This window comes from Clinocottus analis, unplaced genomic scaffold (assembly GCF_023055335.1).
Source record: "Clinocottus analis isolate CAN_PGR_092001 unplaced genomic scaffold, fCliAna1.0.p SCAF_12, whole genome shotgun sequence".
NCBI classification, from domain to species: Eukaryota; Metazoa; Chordata; class Actinopteri; order Perciformes; family Cottidae; genus Clinocottus; species Clinocottus analis.
The window spans coordinates 19657982-19681238 of NW_027175843.1; the positions used below are offsets into that span (position 1 = coordinate 19657982).

General features: G+C 44.2%; 1 protein-coding gene across 1 annotated transcript; it reads right to left on the reverse strand.

Moving 5' to 3' along the window:
• Window positions 1-502: 502 nt before the first annotated feature.
• fer1l6 (fer-1 like family member 6) lies at window positions 503-22899 on the reverse strand. Its single transcript, XM_068572320.1, has 46 exons — window positions 22865-22899; window positions 21893-21978; window positions 21045-21159; window positions 20841-20895; window positions 19956-20087; window positions 19801-19863; window positions 19632-19710; window positions 19388-19544; window positions 18365-18551; window positions 17694-17795; window positions 17509-17599; window positions 17244-17361; window positions 16912-17149; window positions 15913-16021; window positions 15320-15551; window positions 14509-14629; window positions 14298-14398; window positions 13599-13701; window positions 13265-13384; window positions 12861-13013; window positions 12356-12527; window positions 12144-12268; window positions 11175-11309; window positions 10940-11089; window positions 10103-10210; window positions 9791-9853; window positions 9423-9521; window positions 9090-9318; window positions 8499-8671; window positions 8261-8383; window positions 8122-8164; window positions 7553-7597; window positions 6944-7035; window positions 6387-6515; window positions 6157-6294; window positions 5183-5310; window positions 4908-5078; window positions 4603-4757; window positions 3344-3486; window positions 3005-3093; window positions 2799-2897; window positions 2571-2691; window positions 2229-2349; window positions 1963-2120; window positions 1775-1875; window positions 503-758 (listed from the first exon to the last, which is right to left on the reverse strand). The coding sequence occupies exons 1-46, from the start codon at window positions 22897-22899 to the stop codon at window positions 578-580; spliced, it is 5688 nt and encodes a 1895-aa protein (XP_068428421.1). The 3' UTR covers window positions 503-577.
• Between the last annotated feature and the right edge of the window lie 358 nt (window positions 22900-23257).

The window sequence follows — 23257 nt, forward strand, 5'->3', positions numbered from 1 at the left end:
GTGTGGAAGGAGAGACTCACAACAATTAAGCCGGTGTTTCTTTTTATTACAAATTCATTTTTATCCGGAACAACAAAGAGGAACTTTACACTCTGAACGAACACACACACACTCAGACACACACTTCTGTAGCGTCATAGAAGCTTTAAAAAGCAAACGTAGTTCCCTCTGAAGTTATCAGAAAAAAATAAGTCAAAGTTACGAAGATGGACAACTCATAAAAAGTCATGTGACGGTTCAGAAGTTTAAAAAAATTAGTCAAAAAAAACTGAAAAAAAGAAATGAATAGAGCTCAATTCCAAAATTCATGTTTATATCTTATAAAATATTCTTCGACTTGTCGTCACGTTTGATGATGTCACCTGGCAAATAAATCAGACATTTGGGTCTGAGTTAGTTTTTTATAGAACTTCCATTCACAACTTTATTAACTTCTTTCTGACTCACAGAGGACAATGTTTCAACTGAAAAAACACAAACATCCAGGAACGATAGAGTGTGTGTGTGTGTGTGTGTGTGTGTGTGTGTGTGTGTGTGTGTGTGTGTGTGTGTGTGTGTGTGTGTGTGTGTGTGTGTGTTATCCGTTGACGATCTTCTGAGAGATGGCGGCCGGCAGCGTGTAGAAGAGCAGCGCGAGGAAGAGCACGGTGACGAGCAGCACCAGGGCGATGATGATGTACTTCTTGTAGCTGCGCCACACCAAGTGGAAGAAACACTTGAAGGGGTTCACGAACCAGGAGAAGGACGTGTCAGGACGGCTGCAGAGGCACCGGGACACGGTTACTGCTCATGTGCTCATGTGCTCATGTGTTCATGTGTTCATGTGCTCATGTGTCCATGTGCTCATGTGCTCATGTGCTCATGTGCTCATGTGTCCATGTGCTCATGTGTCCATGTGCTCATGTGCTCATGTGCTCATGTGCTCATGTGTTCATGTGCTCATGTGTCCATGTGCTCATGTGTTCATGTGTTCATGTGCTCATGTGTCCATGTGCTCATGTGTCCATGTGCTCATGTGCTCATGTGTCCATGTGCTCATGTGTCCATGTGCTCATGTGTTCATGTGCTCATGTGTCCATGTGCTCATGTGTTCATGTGCTCATGTGTTCATGTGCTCATGTGTTCATGTGTTCATGTGCTCATGTGTCCATGTGCTCATGTGTTCATGTGTTCATGTGCTCATGTGTCCATGTGCTCATGTGTCCATGTGCTCATGTGTTCATGTGCTCATGTGTCCATGTGCTCATGTGTTCATGTGTTCACCACTGTGATGTCAATGAGACGCAGACGAGCTCTGAACACACACACACAGACACACACTCACATACACACAGACACACACACTCACACAGACTCATATAACCACATAGACTTACACACACTGATACACGCACACACTCACACAGACACACTTGCACACACACAGATACACACACACACACCCCCCCACACAGACACTCACTCAGACACACTTGCACACACACACACAGACTTACACACACTCACAGACACACACACACACACAGACAGACACACTTGCACACACACACACACAGACTTACACACACTCACAGACACACACACACACAGACAGACACACATTCTCACACACAGATACACTCACACACACCCTCACACGCACACACTCACACACACAAAGATACACACACACTCACACACACTCACACACACACACACACTTGCACACACTCACACACGCACACACTCACACACACACACTCACACACACACACACAGACACACACACACTCACTTTGGCTTGGGCAGCGGCTCCGGCTCTTTGCGCGCTCGGCCGACGGGGTTCTTCTCCGCCTCCTCGGCGATCACCAGATGAAACTCCGCCTCCACTTTCCCCTGAAGGATTCAGACACACCCACCAGTCAAAAGTCTCAACAAGCGTTGTGTGTGTGTGTGTGTCTGTGTGTGTCTGTGTGTGTGTACCGTCAGCTCTCCGGCCTTGATGAAGGGCCACCAGCCTCTCGCTCTCTTCTGCTGGAAGATGGAGATCTTCTCCATCCCGTCCGTCAACATGTCCATCTTGCACAACTTCGCCGTCTTCGCCCCGTGGGGGAAGCTGTGCAGGTCCAACTCCACCGTGCCTACGCGACCACAACACACACACACACACACACACCTGCGTCAGTCCGACACACGCCACAAAACAAACAAACAAAGATGGCCGCTGAGAGAGAGCGGTCGCTCCCTACCGAGGAAGTCGTCGGAGGAAAGCGTCTCGAAGTCCCAGACCTGCAGATCCAGGATAGCGGGAAGCTTCTGCTCCGTCTTGTCCAGAGAGAAGATGTGCTCCTTCTTCGTCACCACGACGACCTGAGGGAGGAAGAGGAGGAGGAGGAGCGGGAGAAGGGTCGACAACGCGACGATGAAGGTTGCACATTTATGTTTTCAGAAGAGACGCAATGTTTGTAGTGTTTATGTGTTTTTATACGTTTGAAGTCACATTTTCCCACTTTGTGCTTCAGGAGCTGCGAGCTCTGAAGGAACACACACACAGACACACACAGACACACACAGACACACACACACTGCACCTTCTCAGCTGGCAGGTAGCTGAAGGGGAAAACGAAGCGCCAGTTGAAGTTTCCTTCTCCGGTCAGAGAGTTGTAGTGGACGTCTGTCTCCTGCCGGTCGTCCTCCAAACCTTTCAGCCAGCTGAGGGCCACAAACACGGGTATATATATATATATATATATATATATATATATATATATATATATATATATATATATATAAATAAAGGGAGGCGAGCTCCTCGTTACCCTTTGACGTAGATGTCGCTGGACTGCTGACCGGTCAGGAAGCTGCTGTCCGTCAGGATCACATCCTCCGTGTTCCAGATGATGATACGCAGCTCGTACCTGAACACACACACACACACACACACACACACACACGTTGGGGTGTTAGGCGCCCCTTTTTAAAAACAGTAGATGTGTTGTTTCGTCCAGGCTGAGGTGTGTGTCACCCTTTTGGTTTACGGGGTGCGATGTCCACCGAGGGCCCCGGGTGAGGAGCGTCCATGGGGAACAAGTCGACCCACATCTGGACCTGACCCTACACACACACACACACACACACACACACACACACACACACACACATATACACACACATACACCCATACACACACACACTCAAAGGGGAGAGTTGTTTTTATATCAGATAAAAATGTTAATCTGAACAATTTTATACATTTTCGAACGATACAAATACAAAAAGGGCTTTTCGCTGTCTGAAGGAAGAAGTGTGTCACAAATGTTTTTCATCTTGATGACGTCATCCCTTCAGAGCAGCGCGCACAGACCTGGTCCATGCCGGGCCGGGTCTTGTTGAACAGGGTTCTGGTCTCGATGTGTTCAGGGACCAGCTTGCAGCCCACAGCTGGGATCTCGGGCCAGCGGTGCAGGATCTTCAGGGACAGATGCTCGTAGGACTCCAGCGGCTCGTCTGCAGCGGGAAAACCAAACAAGACGGCACGAGGATCATAAAGAGGTCGAGTTATTACAAGTTATGAACATGAAGTGAACTTCCTGTTGAGAAGAGACACAACAAGAAGACTAAGAGACACAACCTGAGAACAGACGGAACAAACCAGACCATGCAGAATGCTTATTGTGTCATGAAGCATGCATTGAATGTTTTATTATGCTTTATTGTGTCATGAAGCATGCATTGAATGTTTTATTATGCTTTATTGTGTCATGAAGCATGCATTAAATGTTTTATTATGCTTTATTGTGTCATGAAGCATGCATTGAATGTTTTATTATGCTTTATTGTGTCATGAAGCATGCATTAAATGTTTTATTATGCTTTATTGTGTCATAAAGCATGCATTAAATGTTTTATTATGCTTTATTGTGTCATAAAGCATGCATTAAATGTGTTTATTGTGTCATGAAGCATGCATTAAATGTGTTTATTGTATAATAAAGCATGCATTAAATGTGTTTATTGTATAATAAAGCATGCATTAAATGTGTTTATTGTGTCATGAAGCATGCATTAAATGTTTTATTATGCTTTATTGTGTCATAAAGCATGCATTAAATGTTTTATTATGCTTTATTGTGTCATAAAGCATGCATTAAATGTGTTTATTGTGTCATGAAGCATGCATTAAATGTGTTTATTGAGTCATAAAACATGCATTAAATGTGTTTATTGTATAATAAAGCATGCATTAAATGTGTTTATTGTGTCGTAAAGCATGCAATAAATGTGTTTGTGTCATAAAGCATGCAATAAATGTGTTTATTGTATAATAAAGCATGCAATACATGTGTTTATTGAGTCATGAAGCATGCACTCAATGTGTTTATTGTATAATAAAGCATGCATTACATGTGTTTATTGTATAATAATGCATGCATTACATGTGTTTATTGTGTCATAAAGCATGCATTAAATGTGTTTATTGTGTCATAAAGCATGGATTAAATGTGTTTATTGTATAATAAAACATGCATTAAATGTGTTTATTGTGTCATAAAGCATGCATTAAATGTGTTTATTGTATAATAAAGCATGCAATAAATGTGTTTATCGTACCTTCGCCTTCGCCTTCTTGCATGAAAAGCGTTTTCCCCACAAACACCTTGTCGGCCACGGTGACGCGTCCCGGCCTGAACGTGGGCTCGTCCAAACCGTTGTCTCTGCAGCGCTTGGACAGCAGCTCTGACGGCTTCAGGCAGTCTCTCCAGGCGTTGTAGCCGTCACTAGCAGAGGAGCAGAGAGGGGGCGGAGCAAAGGGGGGGCGGAGCAGAGAGAGAGGCTTTTTTTTTTTCATGAAACGAGTTATGATTTACAGTTTTACATAACAACTCCGTCTAAAATCCATCAGCCAGGAGTGAACCCGCGGGCCTCACAGGCTGTACTCGGTGGGCAGTCCACAGGTGGCTCTGTGTCGGCTGTAGAACCGGTTCTCCAGGTCGATGCGAGTCTCTCCGATCAGGTCGTCCCCTCCCACCAAGTCGTAGTCGTAGATCGCCACCGACAGCAGCGACTCCCGAGGGAACGAGGCGTGCATCTCAAAGGACCTGGAAATCAGGAGGGTGGGGGGGGTGGAGGGGATGGAGACGGAGAAGAACCCTGAACATGAAAACCACCCACTCTTGATTTACAACAACGCCGCTGCACACACCTCCCAAACACGGGGTTCAGCTGCTTGGGGATGTAGTTGTCTCTGTCTTTGATTTCGTTCTTGCCGAGCCGGAGGACGATGTAAGGGTCCGCCTTCCCGTCCGGGTCGGCCGGGTGCAGGTTGGACGCCTGCAGGGAGGACGGACGCGTTGTGGGTTTAGCACATTGTCCCTGTTTGGCTTCCGTACGTTGAACCAGGGGGATATTAGCGAACATGACTTTGCGTGTGGTGATCGAGGTCACGCTAGGACTTTGAGATACGCGGCCTTGCACCTGAAGATGGACTTTCTGGATCGCAGGAACTCAATTCTAAATAGGTGAAGGGGAAATTTGTGCGATCAAAAAAAGTTTAAACATTGAAAAATGGGACAGGATTTTTTTTTTTTTTGTACTTTGAATGTAAATAAGTGCAAAGTAAAAAATGAACAGGTACAAAATAGATTGAGGTTAAAGAAGAAGTGCCAGGGGATGTTTAATGTCATATAAACTCTGTCAAATGTAACTATTTAATAAAATAAAATTATTAAAGGCAGTAAATTATCTGATTTATGTCATATAGTGTGATCCAATAAGTCCGTTAATATAAATAAAATAAGATTTTTAAAAGGAAGATTTGTAATTAAAATGAGTTTAACTGTTTATTCATTTCATCTAATGAATATTATTATTAGCTGGCCTCCACATGTATCATGTAACATGACCTGTGAGTAAATATGTTAGTTTGATGCAACAGATGACAAGAAATAAAGAAAACATTCAGTCATAATTCTTGGCGACGCCTCGGTTTGGTTATTTGTTTGATTCTTGTCTGCATTTTTTAATGAAGCCGAGTTGCTTTAAAACTCAGCCGTGAACATTTGACGTTGTGTTTTATGTATTTATAAAACGACCAGATGCTCTCATCGGCTGTGCATTCGGTCTAAACGCTTCAGAACCTGCAGAGCGACACTTTAAAACTGAGCAACGGGGACGCACAGAGACGATGTAGACCCTGATGAGGACCTGGACCGGCCCGTTGGAGGGGATTCCTCTGGCGACTTTGAAGTCGCCGTCCGTGTCTTCGTCCCGGTCCTCGTCTGCGTCCTCGCTCAGCTTGTAGAGGCAGAATCGGCCCTGCAGAGACGAACGCGCACAAAGCAGATTAGAAACAGTGAGGAGGAGTCGGCGGTTCCCTCGAGAGTTCCCTTCCAACACGACCGCCTCACCTTGAATTTGCCGACGAACCTCTCCTCGGTCGCCCCCTCGTCCTCGTTGGCTTTCCCCCTGAACAGCTCGTACGTGTTCACCCAGTCATTGAAAGGGCCGAGCTCCGCCTCCAGCTCCTTGTCGTACAGCTGCAGAGAGATCGTCAGCGTCAATGTTTGCAGGATGAGGATCCCAAACTCCTCTCAGATCCTCGTCGTACAAAAACAACACAATTGATTCCTTTTATATTTGAAACAAATGCACCAGAAATACAAAACTATATATTTATATATGTATATGCCAATATGTCTCCATGTGATTTGTACTTGTTGGAAGCTGTCAATCAAGCACAGTCAGACTACACACACTGCGTTACCCACAATGCCTGTAGGAGCATTAAAGGTGTGAAAGTAAAAACTCAGATACATCTACGATTGATTGCCTCCACACAGCTCTCAACATGGCGACGGCTCCGTAGACTTAATTCTCTGCACAGGTATATATATATATATATATATATATATATATATATATATATATATATATAAATAAATGTGTATACACAAAGTGTTTGTACCTTGAGTGTGGCTAACTTGGTAGCCAGTCCGAGGTTTGTAACCAGGCTTCCTCTTCCTTTCTGCTTCTTCTTCTTGTCTCCATCGCTGCCGACTGATGGAACAAATAAATAAAGAATACTTAATATAATTTACCTAATATTGCATTATTTATTTCCACTTATTTCTGTCTGCCCGTTCGAGATCCAACATGCTGCCCACCGGACCAGTAAAGAACACTGATCCATGCCCCCTTGCACAATAAAATGGCCGCCACCACAGCTGAATGGACCTGGAGGGTCACATCTACACGGTTGGACCACAGAAACCAGTAAGACACAGTCACGTCCCCAGAGCTTCCAGTTACCAAGCAGAAGATTCCCTCAAGGGAAGTTAGAAGAAGAGGCTCAAAACAACACCAGTCATTTTCCCCAAAAATTCCCAATAGTTTGCATAAACTTACTAAATACCGAATATCTCCTCAACCACAAGGACTATTGAATAATTTAAAAAGGCATAAAATACAGGAAACACTTGTGAGACCAGTTAAGATGTTCATCTAGCAGTATATGCGTTACGTGTGCAGTGAGAGTATTTCAGACGTTCACATAGCTGAAGGCCTTGGTTCTTACCCAAGGAGTCTATTCCAGCGCTGAGCAAGCCCTGGTACGGAGAAGCTGCAATGCACAACAACGTGTGTGTGTTTGGTTGTGTGTTCGTGGGTGAGAGGGGAAATAATGGGATAACTCTCCCTGAGACCATTTCACTCACATATTTATATGACTCGCGTTGAAATAGCTAAACAATAATCACGCATCCCAATCTATTTTTCTATACAGACTTTTTTTTTTTAATGGGAAGTCGTTCGTATTGATCCCCTCCATTAATCCAGATGTTCTCAAGATGGAGTCATGTTCCTTGCATCAGGCGATGGATGAAGCATCAAATAGTCGCAAACTTTCTTCTGACGTCTGACAAAATGATCACATTTACAGGCCGACGCCCACAGCTGGTTGTACTCTTTTAAAGGAGTGATCAAAGAGAGATCTGACAAACGTGTTTGCATCCAGAGCAAAAGGGCGACGAGTCACTTGAGACAAAATACCTTTGTGTTCAAATATAAATTGCAGATCACCTTCAATACTCGTCAATCAAATCACATGGAAGTAGAGAACCGGTCCACTTTCCAGGAGTTCTATACCTTTATCGAAGACTTCAGGGAACGGAGACCCTTCCTGTTTGGCCTGCAACACAAACAGGTTCAAAGTTGAATTAAATAAATATATATATACGTGTATGTTTCAGATCTTTTGCATCAAAACCTTCAGAATCAGAGCCACCTGTTTCTCCACGGAGGCGTAGTATTTGGACCACCAGTCGATGACGCATTCGGCCGATTCGTCGGCGATGGTCCGCTTCTTCCGCTTGGTGGAGCGGCTGCGGGTGCTCTTCGCCTTGCTGTCCTGGATTTAAAAATGACACAGAAAGAATAGTTAGACACTGATGTATATGATCCATAAGACCCTAATTTATGTAATTTTATTTTGAATTTGAATTTAGGCATGCAGCCGCGTTCACCCTTTTCTTCCTGGTTTCTTCCTTGGGTGTGGGTGGGCCTGCAGGTGCAGGTGGAGGAGGAGGAGGAGGATGAAGAGGAGGGGCTTCATCCTCCACAGTGATGAGGAAATCTTGTTGATTAGTTCGTGGTGAGGCCGAACCGTTGTCTCCACCGGGTACAGTCTGGTGAACTCCTAGTGGACGAAAGACAAAGGTCAGACCAGCGAGCCGATTGGAGGATTAATCCGTCCTGATCGAGTCACGATGAGATTTTTCTGTTGGATTTAGGATAATTGCAACAAAACAAAAAAAACATGTGTAGTAAATAAACGATAATCTTCATTTAGCCACTTGGCAGCAACTGAGGGGTTTAAAAGCAGCAAAAGTCGAGTGTTTTTAATGTCATTTTTCTACTTTAGTTCTGACTTCTAACCCAAAACACGTCGACATCGAGACGATGAAACCGGACTGTGCAAAAGTGCCGACACAACAACTTCTAGGACTCATTCCTGCAGCACTTTTTGCTATGTTTTACTATGTGCAATGTGTATAATGTGTAGTTTATTACGACGAGCATGTGTGCAGAATCTCAGTCCAAGACTCTTTTTTTACCCTGAGCGCTCGGTGGCTCTGGGGGCGGGGCAAGTCCCGGCGTCTCGGCGGCCTTTGGCGGGTCGTGTGTCTGTACGAGGGCGGCGGGCGGGGCCGGAGGCGGGGTGTACTTGAAGGCCTTGAGGTTGTTGATGATGTGGTTCCCGACCAACGTGCTGCGACCGAACGCCCGCCAGTCGACGACGGTGATGCTGAGAGGAGGGTGGAGGTGTTCGTTCTCTGGTAACTCCTGAAAGGACGGCAGAGCAGCTCAAAATCATCCATACATCATCCAATAAATGTATTGATAATGAGATATATATATATATATATATATATCTGTATTGGTCTCACCAGCTCTATGGCATCCACCAGCGTGGTGAAGTTGGGGTTGGACTTGTACTTCTGAATGACGGAGGAACGCAGGGTTTTCCCCGCACACTCTATGAAGACCTGGAGAGCAAGAGAGGAGGGGCTTGTTATTTACCTTCATCATCTGTTTCTCCACTTCCATCAGATCCTTTCTTCTTCTCATGAGTCACTGACTGGATTTTACGATCTTATTAGCACCCATGATGGGTGCTAATAAGCATAACCATCCCTAATGATATGGACAGAAATGGTCATGTGCACATTATGAAGACTCTTCGGGGCCAATGTGTGTGTGTGTGTGTGTGTGTGTGTGTGTGTGTGTGTGTGTGTGTGTGTGTGTGTGTGTGTACCTGTGGGCGATCAACAGACAGCAGCTGAACCTTCTTCAGCTCCCTCATACCCCAGAATAACACCTGGTGGACAGAAAGCGCAGACACACACACACACACACACACACACACACACACACACACACACACACACACACACGCACACACACGCACACACACAGGTTTAATATAACCTGCTTGTGTTGGATTAAGTGTTATTTTTTGGCAACGTTAAAATAAATACTTAAAAAAAGAAATGACGATTCCCATTCCAGAAAAAAATATTTACAAAAAAGTGTCCTAACAAACACACACACACACACACACACACACCTCCAGCCTGTAGGTGCTGAGCACGGGTCTGATGTTGGCAGGAACCGTGTAGATGCCTCCATCCTGTCTCTCCAGCGCCGGCAGGTTCTCCTCTCCAGACTCTTCCATCTTTTGAGAGAGCAGGTTGGTTTTTTTAAAGCACTTTCTTTTTTAGAGCATTTCTGTTTTTGAGAGCATTTTTTTTGACAGAACTTTTTTTAGAGCGTATTTTTTTTAGAGAACTTTTTTTTCATAGACAATTTTTTTTTTGAGAGAATTTTTTTTATAGACAACATTTCTGTTTTTGAGAGAACTTTTTTTTTGAGAGCAGTTTTTTTTTTGCCTTTTTTTTTTGAGCAATTGAGCAAAATTTTATTTAGAGACCTTTTTTTGGAGCATTTTTTAACAATTTTTTTTTAGAAGATTTTTTTATAGCATTTTTTTTTTTGAGGGAATTTTTTTTGAGAACTTTTTTTTTTAGAGGGTTTTGTTTTTTTTAGAGTAATTTTTTTTTGACAGCAAAGATTTGGAGATAATTCAAACTAGAAACTAGAAATCCATCCTACATCCTGCATCCTGCATCCTACATTCTACATCCTACACTCGAGTCTACATCCTACATCCTACATCTTACATCCTACATCCTACACGCTACATCCTACATCCTCCATCCTACACTCTAGTCTACATCCTACATCCTACATCCTACACGCTACATCCTACATCCTCCATCCTACACTCTAGTCTACATCCTACATCCTCCATCCTACACTCTAGTCTACATCCTACACGCTACATCCTACACGCTACATCCTACATCCTCCATCCTGCGCTCAACATTCTACATCACCAGCCCACCTGCAGCAGCTCGAATGCGGCCAGCAGGTCTCCTCCCTCCTGGCTGCCGCAGTGCAGCGGGCTGTACTGCAGCGTCGGAGGCGTGTAGGGGTCGGAGGCCAAGCGGACCTCGGGCACCGCCACCGTGGCCCCCAGATACTCCGCCTTGCCCTGCACACGGCGGGTGGAAAAAGAGGAGGTCGGTCGTGAGCTCTGCAGTGGAACCACCACTGCGTCCGTCTGACGGAGCGCTTACCAGCGCGTCCTCGTCGTACACCTCGATGACGATGCGCGGCGGCTCCAGCCGGATGTGCTGCAGATCCCCGCCCAGCTGCAGGCGGCCCATCAGCAAACACTGGTTCCATGTCGGGCTGAGAGTCTGACTGATCACCTGGCAGCAGCAGCAACACACACACACAGACACACACACACACACACAACATGAAAACACAAGTAAGCACTCAGACCTGGACATTGCCAGCTCAGGACACACAAACATACTCACAGTAAGAAGTTCATGAACTAACTATTTAGTAAGTCCCATCCTATAACATTGAGGCTCAATCTAAGAGGACGAAAGTACACAATAATTCTTAGTTTTTATGTGATTATCCACGGATTAAATACATAGTTATGAACGAACCCTTTGAAAGTCAAATGTTCCCCTTAGAAATGTTTAGTTGAGTACAAAACCCAAAGATATTCAGTTCAATGTGACTTCAAACAGAGAAAGGAAGAAAATCTCCACGTCTGAGAGGCCGAAAATCCTCCTACACCAATTTTAAGTCCCAGCATGCCCTGTTCAAACGATCTTTTGGTATAAAATACGTAATTTTTCCATTTTTGAACCAAACGACACAGTTTTTTGACTGAAACTCCTTCCTAACAGGACAAGACTTTGTTTTATTGTGTTTTTTGTTGCAGATTCTGATTCTTTAGGTCCTAATCTTTCCATAAAGATGTCTTATTGACACTCCAGGAGGCATTTTTTGGGGAATCTGGCTCATATCATGCTGGATGTTCATAGTTATGATCAAAATATCTTTTAAAAGACTTTTCTGAACAAATACATACAATAAACACAAGCATGGGGATAAATGTGGGGTTCCTACGACCACTCAAACACAGAGAAACTTAGTTTCCCAGTTTTTCCACAGTTTTCAACGGGTTAATTAAGGAATGAACTAAGCATGTGTTCAGCATCCCGGAGAAACTTTACACTCACGATGGTGGTCTGGCTGTGTGACAGGAAGGTGACTCGGGCAAACGGGTCCGACAGGCCGGAGGTGTCGGCCGCGATGAGCCCGCGGGCCTGATACATGTGGCACCTCAGCTGGAACGTCTGCTGCTCTGTTTGGCATCAAATAGACAAAGTGCCATGAAGATAAACTCGACAACGGGGAGGAGGAGGAGGAGGAGGAAGAGGAGGTCTCTCACCTGCACAGAGCAGGGCTGTGGGAGGGCAGCTGGCGTCGGCGCCCCCTGTGGCCGAGCGGAGCCCCGCGGGCATGTCGTCCAGCATGTGGACCGAGTCGTCGCAGGTGCCGTACCACAGGTACACGTCCACCTTCGCTTGGACCGTCAAGTCTGCGACGCGCTTCCCAGGAGGCTGCAGGTGATGATGCTTTAAGTTCATGCTTTTGTTCCAACGTTTCGACTAGAAGGTGTTTACACGCTTTAATGTTCAAAAAGATGGATATGCATCCATATCCACCCTCTGAAACGCTACGTTTTAGTGCCTGTCTCTTTAAGCTAGGCCCCGCCCACCAAAAGTCCAGTCTGCTCTGATTGGTTAGTTGAATCTTATGCTTTCTAATCCAGTCGGCCCACAAAAAACTGACGTGGTTGTTTTATATATTTCACAGTGTGTGTGTGTAAGTCTGTGTGTGTGTGTGTGTGTGTGTGTGTGTGTGTGTGTGTGTGTGTGTGTGTGTGTCTTCACCTTTAGAAACAGAGTTATTATCTTGCCACAGTGGATTCCTCGGGCCTCCGGGCTGCTGGAGTACAGCAGGTCTCGGGCGCGGAGGCGAGCGTACGCGACGCGCTTGTTGTTGCTTAGCAACCACACGAACACGTCGGCCGCCGTGTGCTGGGGCTGCGGCGTGAAGGCGTGACGGCGTGAAGGCGTGACGGCGTGCACGTGCGTGTGGGGAAAGTTTGGATGCACACAAGGTGAATAAGAAAGAAAAAGAAAAAAAGACGATTTCTTACACACAAATTGTCAGGATGGACTGCACATGAAACACACACACACACACACACACACACACACACACACACACACACACACACACACACACACACACACACACACACACACACACACACACACACAGTCCCGCGTACCTCCTGCACAAGGAAGCGTAACTTCTGCATGAGTTTTGTTGCTTGCTGCAACATTTCTTTGACACCGCCAGCTTTTCTCTTCCTCTCCACCACAGACTGGGCCTCTCCTATCATGCTCTCCTGCAACACACACACACACACACACACACACACACACACACTACATGAACGGTTGACCTGGGTAATATATAGAATGTATAAAACCTTTTTTTTCTAGCAAATTTGCCACTCCAATTCCTAATGAGTAACATAATCCATAAATCCAACGCGCTGTTAAACTGTGAATAAATACATTTGACGTAGCAGTTCATATGAGCTCCTCAGAGCTTCCCACCAGTTCCTGTTTACACAGCGTGAGGCGTTTCCTGTCCAGCTGGGTCAGGTAGCTCGACTTTAGCTCCGCCTTCAGCTTGGCCTCCGCCGCCGCGATGAAACTCCTGCAGAGACACACAACAGCTCCACTGTTTGCTAGCACGACAAGTCTTCTGAGATCTGAGGTTTGAATGAGGAAATAAGGAATCATCTCATGTGCATTGGCAGAACAGGAATCTGAACATTGGATGAAGCCGCGTTTGAAAATCTTGTTTCATTTTGTTGGCATTACAGGAGTCAAAGGTCTTCGTTTTACAGCCATAAAAATACATTTTCTGTTGTTTTTAGTCCTAAAATGTTGTATAAATGAGGTTATGAATGCGTTAAACAATATGTATGGATGAAAGGGTAAAGTTTGGTGGATGTAAGAGCTGCTGAAGTGGAGATTTCTGGATAGGAGTGTGAGAAAAAGATTTCTTCGGATAAAACAAGCTTTAAAAAGATGTTTTTGAAAGACATGAAAATAAATAATGAACTAATAGATATCACCATGAAACTTCCAACTTTGATTACTTCCATCAAGTTTAAATCTGCAAATAAGGAATTATTATCTAATGGTAGCTTCAGGAGGAATCTACAGACGTGAAATAAACATCTGAAAAGTGTATTCAGGATGTTTTATCTCCACTAGACGCAAAAACAAGACAAAATCTCTGCACACCTGGCGTCCATGCAGAATTCTTTGAGGATGGTTTTGAGCATAAGCTCCGCCCCCGGGTCTGACTTCCTGTGTTGCTCGGCTGCACCGGCGACACCCTCGGCCTAAAAGACCATCAGAATTAGTGTGTAAGATGATGTGAAACTGGCCATCAGGCAGGTTGTTTTTTTCTTTGTGGCTCTAAATACAGATCCAGGACCAGCGTTGCGCGTACAAACTGCACGGCTATGTTGTCCAGCATGTTGGAGTTGTAGAGTCGGTAGCTTCTGTTCTCCCCTTGAATCAACACATTGATGCACGGCTTCTGCTTCTCCAGCGGGAGATACATGTAGTACCTGAATGCACACACACACACACACACACACACACACACACGCGTAGTTATCACACAACATAAACTGGGAGAAAACAATAAAGAGCTCCTAAGAAGTAAATTAGAGTTCTGTTAGCTAGTAAAATCAATAATATTGATTCTCAAGATTTGGCACAAAAGTTGACTTTGAAGTTCAAATAACACAATAAAACCACACAACAAAAAGTTGAATTTGTGAACAATATTACAAACCATTTCTGAATATAAAAAAAGCTTATTTAAATATTTTCACTGCCTTTCCAACGTGGAACCAAAGCTGTTATCTTTGCTCTCTGTCAGGTACTTTGGATTATTTGACGCTAGCAGCAGCGCTAGCAGCAGCACTAGCAGCAGCACTAGCAGCAGCGCTAGCAGCAGCACAAGCAGCAGCGCTAGCAGCAGCACTTGCAGCAGCGCTAGCAGCAGCGCTAGCAGCAGCACAAGCAGCAGCGCTATCAGCAGCGCTAGCTTGCTACCGCGGGGACACACGCCGAAGGTAGAAGCGGCTTGTACCCCGACTTTCACGGTAAGACAGTATTGAAGTGAAATATTTGAGTGCTAATCAGCGGGAGTAGCTCATGAAAAGAGCCACGTCCCCTCAGCGGTGTCTGAGACAAAGAGGACGATCATCTTTCGATGCTCGAGACTTCAAAAACAACCAAAGCGGCTCAACTTGTTTCCTTCCACGATGAGCGGCCTCAGCGGAGGTGTGGTGGACTTGGAGCTCGGGGGCGTGTCCTGAGGCTCCCTGGGGAGCAGCGGGGATGTCTGGGAGGGGATGAGCAGGGAGGAGCCGGTGATGTCACCGCTGTCCGGGACGTCCAGGGCTCTTCTTCTCCTGACATTGGGACTGGGGATCGGGACGGGGGGCTTGTCTGAAGCCTCCAAGACGTTACCCCAGTTACCTGAGGAGAGGGGGAGGGGCTCTTTACGCACCGCAGAAGTACTGGTAGCCAGCTAGCGCTGCTGTTCGTTCTCCGCTAGCTGTCCGCTAGCTACCTGCTAGCTCCCCGACGATCACCGAAGGTAGAGGGACCAGCCCCGGCTTGACGTCCGACGCGGGCAGCGTGCAGTAGCAGCAGCAGGGAGCTAGCAGCAGCGGGGAGTTAGCAGCAGCGCTAGCTTGCTACAGCGGGTACACCCACCAAAGGTCGTAGCAGCTTGTAACCCACATTTTTTTTCATGGTAAGTACACTATTCAAGTGTCATTTTGAGGTACTCCATTTATTTCCAGTTACGGTACATTAAAGAGGGAGAACAGCTCACCCATGGAGAACTCAAAGCTGATTGGCTTGTCTCCGATCTTCCTGTCGATCATGGTGGCTTCCAGTAACGCCCCGAAGAGCAGAAAGTTCTCCATGTTGTTCGCATTCAGCTGGACGAAGAAAACGTGTATTTATTATGTGTGTCCACGATGAGGCCGGAGAATTATCAGAATTATTACAGAACGACTTTTTAGTTGTCAAGTTTGAGGTGATGTGTAACTCGTATGAACTTAAAATAACTATGATTGAAAGAAAGTTGACATATAAACGCTAATAAATGTTAACAACACTTGTAGTATTAGTTTAAATGAGATATTCCTGCATTAGTCCCGCAGTGGGGACATTTACAGGATTACAGCAAATCAGGTTAAACCAGTAAAAAAAAAACTATATATATATATAATATAACTATATATAATATGACTATTATGGATAGTGTAATAATATTGCACAGGTTGAAAAGCATTTGCCCAACAAATACTAAAATACGTATAACCAATTGCTGTGACAAAACCATGTTGTATTATTAAAATAACCTTAATTTTTTCATTTTTTAACAGAAAACCAATTATTTTACGACACAATGTGTTATTGCTTCCCTGGATTGTGTTTATTGTTGCAGATTTCGATGCTTTAGGTCTTAATCTTTCTAAAAAGGTGTATTATTAATCTGTGGGAAGTTGTTACGACCCCAAACAATATGTTTTAAAATCTCTGGCGCTATCGTGGACTCCTTTTTGATACGCCTTGCTCATATCATGCTGGATGTTTATAGTTATGATCACAATATATTTTAAAAGATTTTCTTTGCAAGACTTTGCTGAACAAATACATACAATAAACACAAGTATTGGAATTAATTTGGGGGTACCTACAACGACTCATACGAAGGGAAAAAGAGGTCTAGAGCCCCCTAGTGGCTCCACAGTTTTCAACGGGTAATCGAGTTTTAATCAAGCTTCTCTGTTGCGGAAGTTATTACAATTAAAACACGTCCTACCACTGGAGGAGCTTCCACCGGCAGGACCTCTGCAGCCACAGTTTTCCCCTTGTCGTCATCGGCAGCTCCTCCTCCTCCTGCTGCTCCTCCTCCTCCTCCTGCAGGGGTCTTACCGTCCTTCCCGCCGCCTTTTCCCGCTTTGGCGTCCTTCAGCGGTTTCATCGCTCTGCTGAGTTTGGACTCCGAACCCGAGCCGCCCGAGAGGATCTCCACCGCCAGCTCCATGTAGACGCGACCCCTGACCCCGGCGAGAATCGGAAAAGGTAAGAAAGGCGCCGTTGAAAACGAAACGTTCTCAGTTGAGCATCATTTTTAATCGATTGAACGCCGACCTGTAGGCCACGCCCTCTCCGATGCCCTCGTTGAGCTCCACGGTGTCGTCGCCGGTTGAACCGTTTCTCATGGAGCCGTACAGGTTGATCCACGCCGGGCCAAAGGTGGGTAAAAACCCTGGAGGAGAGGGAGAGAGAGAGAGAAAGAGAGAGAGAATCAGAGAATAAGATCGCCATGATCCCACCAACGATTCTTCCCACCTGGATTATACTTTCTGTCTGTCCTCCATCTTTTCATCCCTCCCATCCCTTCGTCTGTCCTCACCTTTGTCGCCATCTTGTTCGTTGGAGATGCGCCTCAGGTCAAAGTAATGCGTTCCGATGGCCACATCGCTCATGCTTCCCTCGTCCCAGACCTGTGGAGTAACGGCGGCCATACTTGTCTTGTGAGTGATGTCATTGCATGTTTAAACATGGGAGTACGTGTGTGTGGCTCGGACGAGTTCAGACCTGGAGCTTCAGTCTCTGACACAGAGGGGGAAACATCTCCGTGAAGACGATCTGCTCGTTCCACACCGGATCTGCCGTGGACTTCTGAGTGGATGTGCGACCCTGAAGGGGAAGAAGAGGAAGACGATGAGAGGATTTAGACGTCCATTAAGCAACTTGTGCTCAATTTAAAACGTAAAGTAAAAGCTAAACATGACTGAAAGTGGAAATAGAGCAAATAGGAGCTGATGTATGTGTTTCGGGCTTTTATTGTGAAAGGTAAACAGTAAAACGCAAAATATAATAAGTAAAAACTGTTAACATTATTGCTCATAGGAAATATTGATATTGCACAGTTTGGTAAACATTGAGTTGTTAGTTTTGGTGTGTGTGTGTGTGTGTGTGTGTGTGTGTGTGGTCTACTGTACACAGTTTAAATGACATCTATGCAAACATTAACAATTGTTTAGTTTACACATGTGATTTATGCAGCAAATATATTTTTGCTGCTTACAATTTGTTCTTGTCTTCCCAACTATTTACAAATGTTCCACAACACACACGTGTTTCTAAACTTATCTAATTAATAATTACATTCATGATAAGAATTGGACAACTGTTGATAAATCAGTACGCTTCAGATCAGTTCCCGCTTGGTTTCGATTAAAATGTGAGTCGTCTTTCGAACCCACCACTTGCTTGAAGAAGCCCACCACCACGTACGGGTCGATGAGGGCCGTGTTGTCTCCGATGAAGGCCTTGGTGACGTTGGCCATGATGCTGGAGTTGTTCCGAGGAAGACCTTCAGCGCGGTACACCTTCACGGAGAAGCGAGCCCAGGGACGCTCGGAGGGATAACCCTCTGGAATCAGCAGGTTCCTGAGATAAAATAGTACGTTTCAACCCAAACGGATTGATATTGAAGCCTCGTTTTCAACCAGCTTCATCAGCAAAAACTTGAGTGAAAACTAATTACAGCATGTTTGAAGCCAGGCTACATTAATTTGGCCAACAAGTTTTTCACTAAACAGGATGAAATAGAGCTTCACTGCAGAGTCACCATGAGTAATGTTAAGCTAACTAAATTAGCTGGCAAAACAACAAAACTTAACGTCAGGATTAGTAAAAATGTTGCTTAGTTTGTTCCCAAGGTCACCTAAATACTGAGTGTCCAACCTCTGTGAGCCACGAGTATTTACACTTGTTTTAAATCTACTTCAGGTTTGATTGATCAAATATTTTCTTAATGAATATCAGAGCATCGTCTGCATATTAACAGATGTGATCCCGATGGCTTTGAATTTAAAATAGGTACAACTTGTTTATGGCACATTCAAATGAGATAATATTTAAAAATATGCTTTGAAGAGAGAAGAAAAAACTATCATAGTAGAATATCACATATTATGTCAGATAATATGTCAATTCTATCATATTATATATTCATTATCGTTTCCATTTTAACTGGATATATTCGTTTTTTGGGGTTCTTTTAATTGAAAATGACAGTGAGGCTTTTTAAACTGAGTGTGTGACCTTCTGCATGGCTTCAGAGGTGAAAGCATACACATCCAGAGATGTCTCATATCTCCTATTTCATATTTCTCCTATATCCAAGCAGTTTCTGTAACTTTTTTCCTCCAGAAAATCAAACTGTTATAATAAAGCAGCAAAACTGCGAAACACAATTCAGAGTAAAAAGAAAGATATGCTACTTGTCTATCTGCTCATCAGCATCACTCATTTTTTGTCCCGGCTGCACGGCGTCCCCCTTCGCTGAGACGCTGATGTCACACTTGACGTAACCTTTGACCCCAGTGCTGATGTCACCCGGATTGGTCAGCATCGCCCACTTGTTGGTGAACTGATGACCTGAGGGGAGCGAGAGAGAGACGCTGGGTTCTTAGGTTAACGTCTTCCAGCGGGTAAACCCAGACCCGCCAGAAAGAGAGGCGCTACCTGGCTGCTTGTAGACCGTCCACACATCCAGCTTAAAGGACCCAACGAAGAAGCTCCTCAGCAACTTGGAGTGCATCACCTGGAAAGAGTGAGATACAGAGGAGGGACGAGGCTAAAGCTTGAAACTGGACCCGGCAACCCCCAAAAAAATACCAGCCTGTGAACTTACCGTCAGCTTGATGACTTTGTCCAAAAAGACTTCTTTATAGGCAAAGAAGTCAAACACAAAATACTGGCAGAAAGAAGAGAAGGAGACCATTAGAGACAGAGGTCATCCTCTGGGGTCCGTCCAATACCTCAAACCAGAAGGTTCATCCTCCTTACCTCATTGTAAAAGGGAGCATTGGTCCCTTCTTTGACCGAAGTCTGCTTCTTCTCGTCGCCGATCTCGATCACCACACTCGGGTCGATGTTTTCTCCCACCAGCTGCCGGGCCTCTGTGATGTTGATGGCAATCTACAGGCCGGAGGAAAAGTCACATACCACTGCACGGATGAGGAGGACGTTCCCAATTAGGCCTAAAAAAAGACTTCATTCTTTACATATGTGCAGACATGTGTCTCAGTCGGTAACGCACATCATCATCAAATATTTAAATGTTTTTGATCCAGGCGGAGTAAAAACCTGGTCAAATCAGACAGCTGGCTTCAAAGTATACACAGGAAGTCACAGAAAAAAATGGCTTCCTATAAGATAGGTAGATTTTTAAGACTTGGTCATTTTAAAAGTAGCTCGCGAGACAAAAAAGTGTGGGCACCCCTGCTTTAAATTTACAAAAAAAGGTATCAAATTAAACATAAAAATCAGGGCTACAATAATATATAATCCCCATGTACAACATTTAAACACAACTCAAGCAATAAATAGGATTAGGGGTTAGTGTGAGGGCTTAAAGGGCTACAATGATCACTTGTGTTGACATTATTTTGCTCATTATTTCTACGTAGTCGATGGCCGAAGAGCCAAAAATGCACTTTTTGGGGAATACTATAAAAAAAAGTAAGGATACATGATACAATGAATACACAAAGTGCAGATAGGATGGTTTCCCTCACTTTTCACGGATCATTTTGCAGATCGGACATTTTGCCTTTCGGCCCTGGTTATTTCTCTCCCGATGAGCTGTTGCAACTCCACGGAGTTTAATCTTACATTTGAAATAACGCATCACCCAAACACCGTCCATACGTGTGTTGTGCGTGCCGTCACCTGGAAGCTCTGGGGTTTCCCTTCGCCCTTCTGGATGCAGGTCCTCAGTTTGGCCCTGTGGAGGTTTCACTGCAGCTCAGTGTCTCAATGTGAACATCAACATGGAGTCAAATAGAAATACAGGCCAGGCAGTCGGATATTTGGGTATATAATGTACCTGCTCCACCAAATACATCGAGGTGATGTCATGTGAATATTTCATACCTTTTATTGTTTGGTTTTATTCTGGTTCGGACTGCTGCAGAGGTTCCTGGTTGGTCCTCTGGGTTTTCTCCCTCCAGCAGGGCCGACGCCTCAGAGGGCGCCTCCATCTCACTGTCTGCACACACACAAGTTTAAACACACACACACACACATCTTTTATTAGGCCACTTTTGGGGACCTTACATTGACTTACAGTCATTTCCTATTGCGACTCAATGACGTTCTGATACGACTAAACTGCACTTCAAGGAAAGCATATTTTCTTTCAGATTACGGTTGCAGTTTAAAACAGTTGGAAATTTAAACAAAACTCCTTTTCTAGGTTTAGGCGACAAAAGCTATTTTGTGACGTTTGCGATTGCTTTCCACTCAAACTGCATTTTTTTGTAGTACGGGAACGTCGTTGTGTGGGAGACAGGCGATGTGGAAAAATCAGATTGTTTGGGATCTAGATTTAGAAAGTTATTGTCCCACTGCATGTGAGCCTCTTTAGCGTGTTGTTCAATGTGTTTTAACACAACATCTTGGCAAACACCGGGCCTCATTTGTCAATATCGTCCTAATTATTCTGGAGAGAGATCTTAAAGAAATGAAGAAGAAAATGACGATCTTCAAATCATTTTCCGGTTGTTTATTATCACTCGGGGACGATGACAACCTGAGTGAACGATGCTCTGGATTGTCCTCAAAAACATAACACAGTTACACATTTTAAACAAGAGACTGTTTGACAAGGGTTAGTCTCACCGCAGCGGTACGACAGGAATAATTACTCCTTGGTACACTGTCAATACAACCACAATTGTGAGATTGTGTGTGTGTGTGTGTGTTTGTTTTCCAGGCCTTACCCACAGCTCCCTTGTTTGCCAGGACCAGGTCCATGTTGACTTTCTTTTTCTTCTTCCCTTTCAGGCCAAACAACAACTTGGCTTTCCTGCTCAGAGAAGAGGAAGATTACATTTATGTATTTTGTTTTTTTAATCTCCTCTCCGACGGGGTCAAACCCGGACGCAGGAGTCCTGCGACGTTACTCTGCTCGTTCTCAAAGTTTTACACAAGTGGATTGAATATTTTATTCATTTTGAGTTTTAAAAAAGCCTATAGAAATGAAAATACATGATATGTTAACATTATCCTGCAATGTGAAAAGTCCTAAACAAGTAATGCAGCCAAATAAATGTGCTATTGATTCTTGTTGTTTGATGCTACAACAGACAGATTTCTACAACACAAATCGCTTTAATTATTTATATATATATATATATATATATATATATATATATATATATATATATATATATATATATATATATATATATATATATATATGATTATGTGACTATAAATGGCTGCAGTAAGTTTTTTTTCCCCCCCCAAAAAAATGCATTGCACTGAAAATCCCTTTAAAATCACAAAAAAAATATTGTGAATAAATACAAATTAAGTGAATATTTCTTTGTAACATGTGCCATAAACCATGAAGATGTTGCAACGACTTTTGCATAATTGTAATGAGAAGTACTTTCAGTAACAGTTTATTCTTTATTATCATATAATTATACAGAGTTTGATCTTATTCTTCTATTTGAAAAAAAAATCTGATCTTTCGTTCTCAGATTACACTGGGATTTTTAAAATGTTGTTTTAATTTAGTGATCCATTTCCTCATCAATCCAAACACAGGAAGAAATAAAACTGACATGTTAAAGTATTTAATTCAACTGACAATAAACCAGCGGGTGATGTGACAGAATTTGTCCATAAAAGTCAGTTTGATGCAACAAAATGCTCCAAAAACAAAGATCCTATAAGCTGCTCACCGCCGCTTGGTTGTAGGACTTTCTGAGACATCCATTCTGCCGACGTCCAGACGGGTTTTCTCTTCCCGCTAATGGCACCAGAAAGGGTCCAATAACAGGCAACAGGAGGGTCCACTAAAGGCACCAGAAAGGGTCCACTAACGGCACCAGAAAGAGTCCACTAAAGGCACTAAGAGGGTCCACTAACGGCACCAGAAAGGGTCCACTAAAGGCACCAGGAGGGTCCACTAAAGGCACCAGAAAGGATCCACTAAAGGCACTAAGAGGGTCCACTAACGGCACCAGAAAGGGTCCACTAAAGGCACCAGGAGGGTCCACTAAAGGCACCAGGAGGGTCCACTAAAGGCACCAGAAAGGATCCACTAAAGGCACTAAGAGGGTCCACTAACGGCA